The sequence below is a fragment of the Antedon mediterranea genome, chromosome 3, assembly GCF_964355755.1.
Source record: "Antedon mediterranea chromosome 3, ecAntMedi1.1, whole genome shotgun sequence".
Taxonomy (NCBI): domain Eukaryota; kingdom Metazoa; phylum Echinodermata; class Crinoidea; order Comatulida; family Antedonidae; genus Antedon; species Antedon mediterranea.
Genome location: NC_092672.1, coordinates 12,826,628 through 12,827,823, shown reverse-complemented (window position 1 = coordinate 12,827,823; position 1,196 = coordinate 12,826,628). Strand labels below are relative to the sequence as shown.

The window sequence follows — 1,196 nt, the reverse complement described above, 5'->3', positions numbered from 1 at the left end:
TAGCGCCCTCATTAGCTCAGTTCAATGGGAACGCTATACCGGCCCCTTAATTTAATAAACATTACAATTATTTAGCTCTAATGATTAAAACAATGATTATACAGATATAAACAGTTTAAACCTTGTCTATGAATAACATTGTTAAATTTCGATTATAAAGTCCTCTTTGATCTGCATAATAGTTGCTTATTATTTAATGTGTCCATCCTCGGGTGTAGACTGCCCCTCCGGTCATAGGCACATGGGTTTATTCTGCCCCTGATTCTTCAGTTGCCTTTACAAGTAGACACAATTTTGCAATAGGACGATTCAAGGTGGAAAATTGAGTTTTTACTGTGCATGATCTAATAAGTCCACTTTTATCCTTTTTAGACTCCACTATCCGCCCACGCAGCCAACTGTTTCTAGGTAAACTGTTATCCACTACAAGCACAATATCTCCCATTTCCAAGTTGCGTTTAGGATTAAACCACTTCTGACGCTCTTGCATAGTAGGCAGATATTCCTTCCTCCATCTCTGCCAAAAAAGATTACTCAAATATTGGACTTGAAGCCAATAACGACGAGCATAAATATCACGTTTGTCAAATACACCAGGTGGTAATGGCAATTGTGTCAACAACATGGCTGGTGTCAATGGTCGAAAATCATTTGGATTGGTTGACAAGGTAGTTATTGGCCTATTGTTTACAATCATTTCCACTTCGCAAAATAATGTCTGGAGACCTTCATCATCCATTTTCAGGTTCTGTTCTCTAAGTGCTCCTTTCGTAAACCTGGCGCACAGTTCGTATCATGCGTTCCCAGACGCCACCACCAAAATGAGACGCTCCTGGAGGGTTGAATTCCCATTCAATATCGCTTTGCTGCAAGTACATATGAGTGTTCCATTCTGAAATCTCCTTCTTTAACTCTTTGTCGGCTCCAACAAAATTTGTACCATTATCCGATCTAAGTTTCTTGATTTGGTCTCTTCGGGCAATAAATCTTCTCAAAGTATTGATGAACGAGCTTGTAGTTAATGAATATGCCATTTCTAGGTGAATGGCACGGGTAGATAAACATGTGAAGATAACATAGAAACTAAAATAGATAAAAAAATAAAAAAAGTGGTGATGGGATGAGGTTGTAGAGGAAATAGATTACTTACATCTACACTGTACACGATTCCTATAATACCGAATGGAATACAGCAT

At 38.4% G+C, this 1,196-nt stretch overlaps 1 protein-coding gene across 1 annotated transcript; it reads right to left on the bottom strand.

Moving 5' to 3' along the window:
- Positions 1 to 247: 247 nt before the first annotated feature.
- Positions 248 to 739, bottom strand: LOC140044048 (uncharacterized). The gene has a single exon (XM_072088529.1). The coding sequence runs from the start codon at positions 737 to 739 to the stop codon at positions 248 to 250; it is 492 nt and encodes a 163-aa protein (XP_071944630.1).
- Between the last annotated feature and the right edge of the window lie 457 nt (positions 740 to 1,196).

Excerpts from the sequence above, each read along its gene's own strand:
- LOC140044048 (XM_072088529.1), bottom strand. The coding sequence starts at position 739 with ATGGATGATGAAGGTCTCCAGACATTATTTTGCGAAGTGGAAATGATT.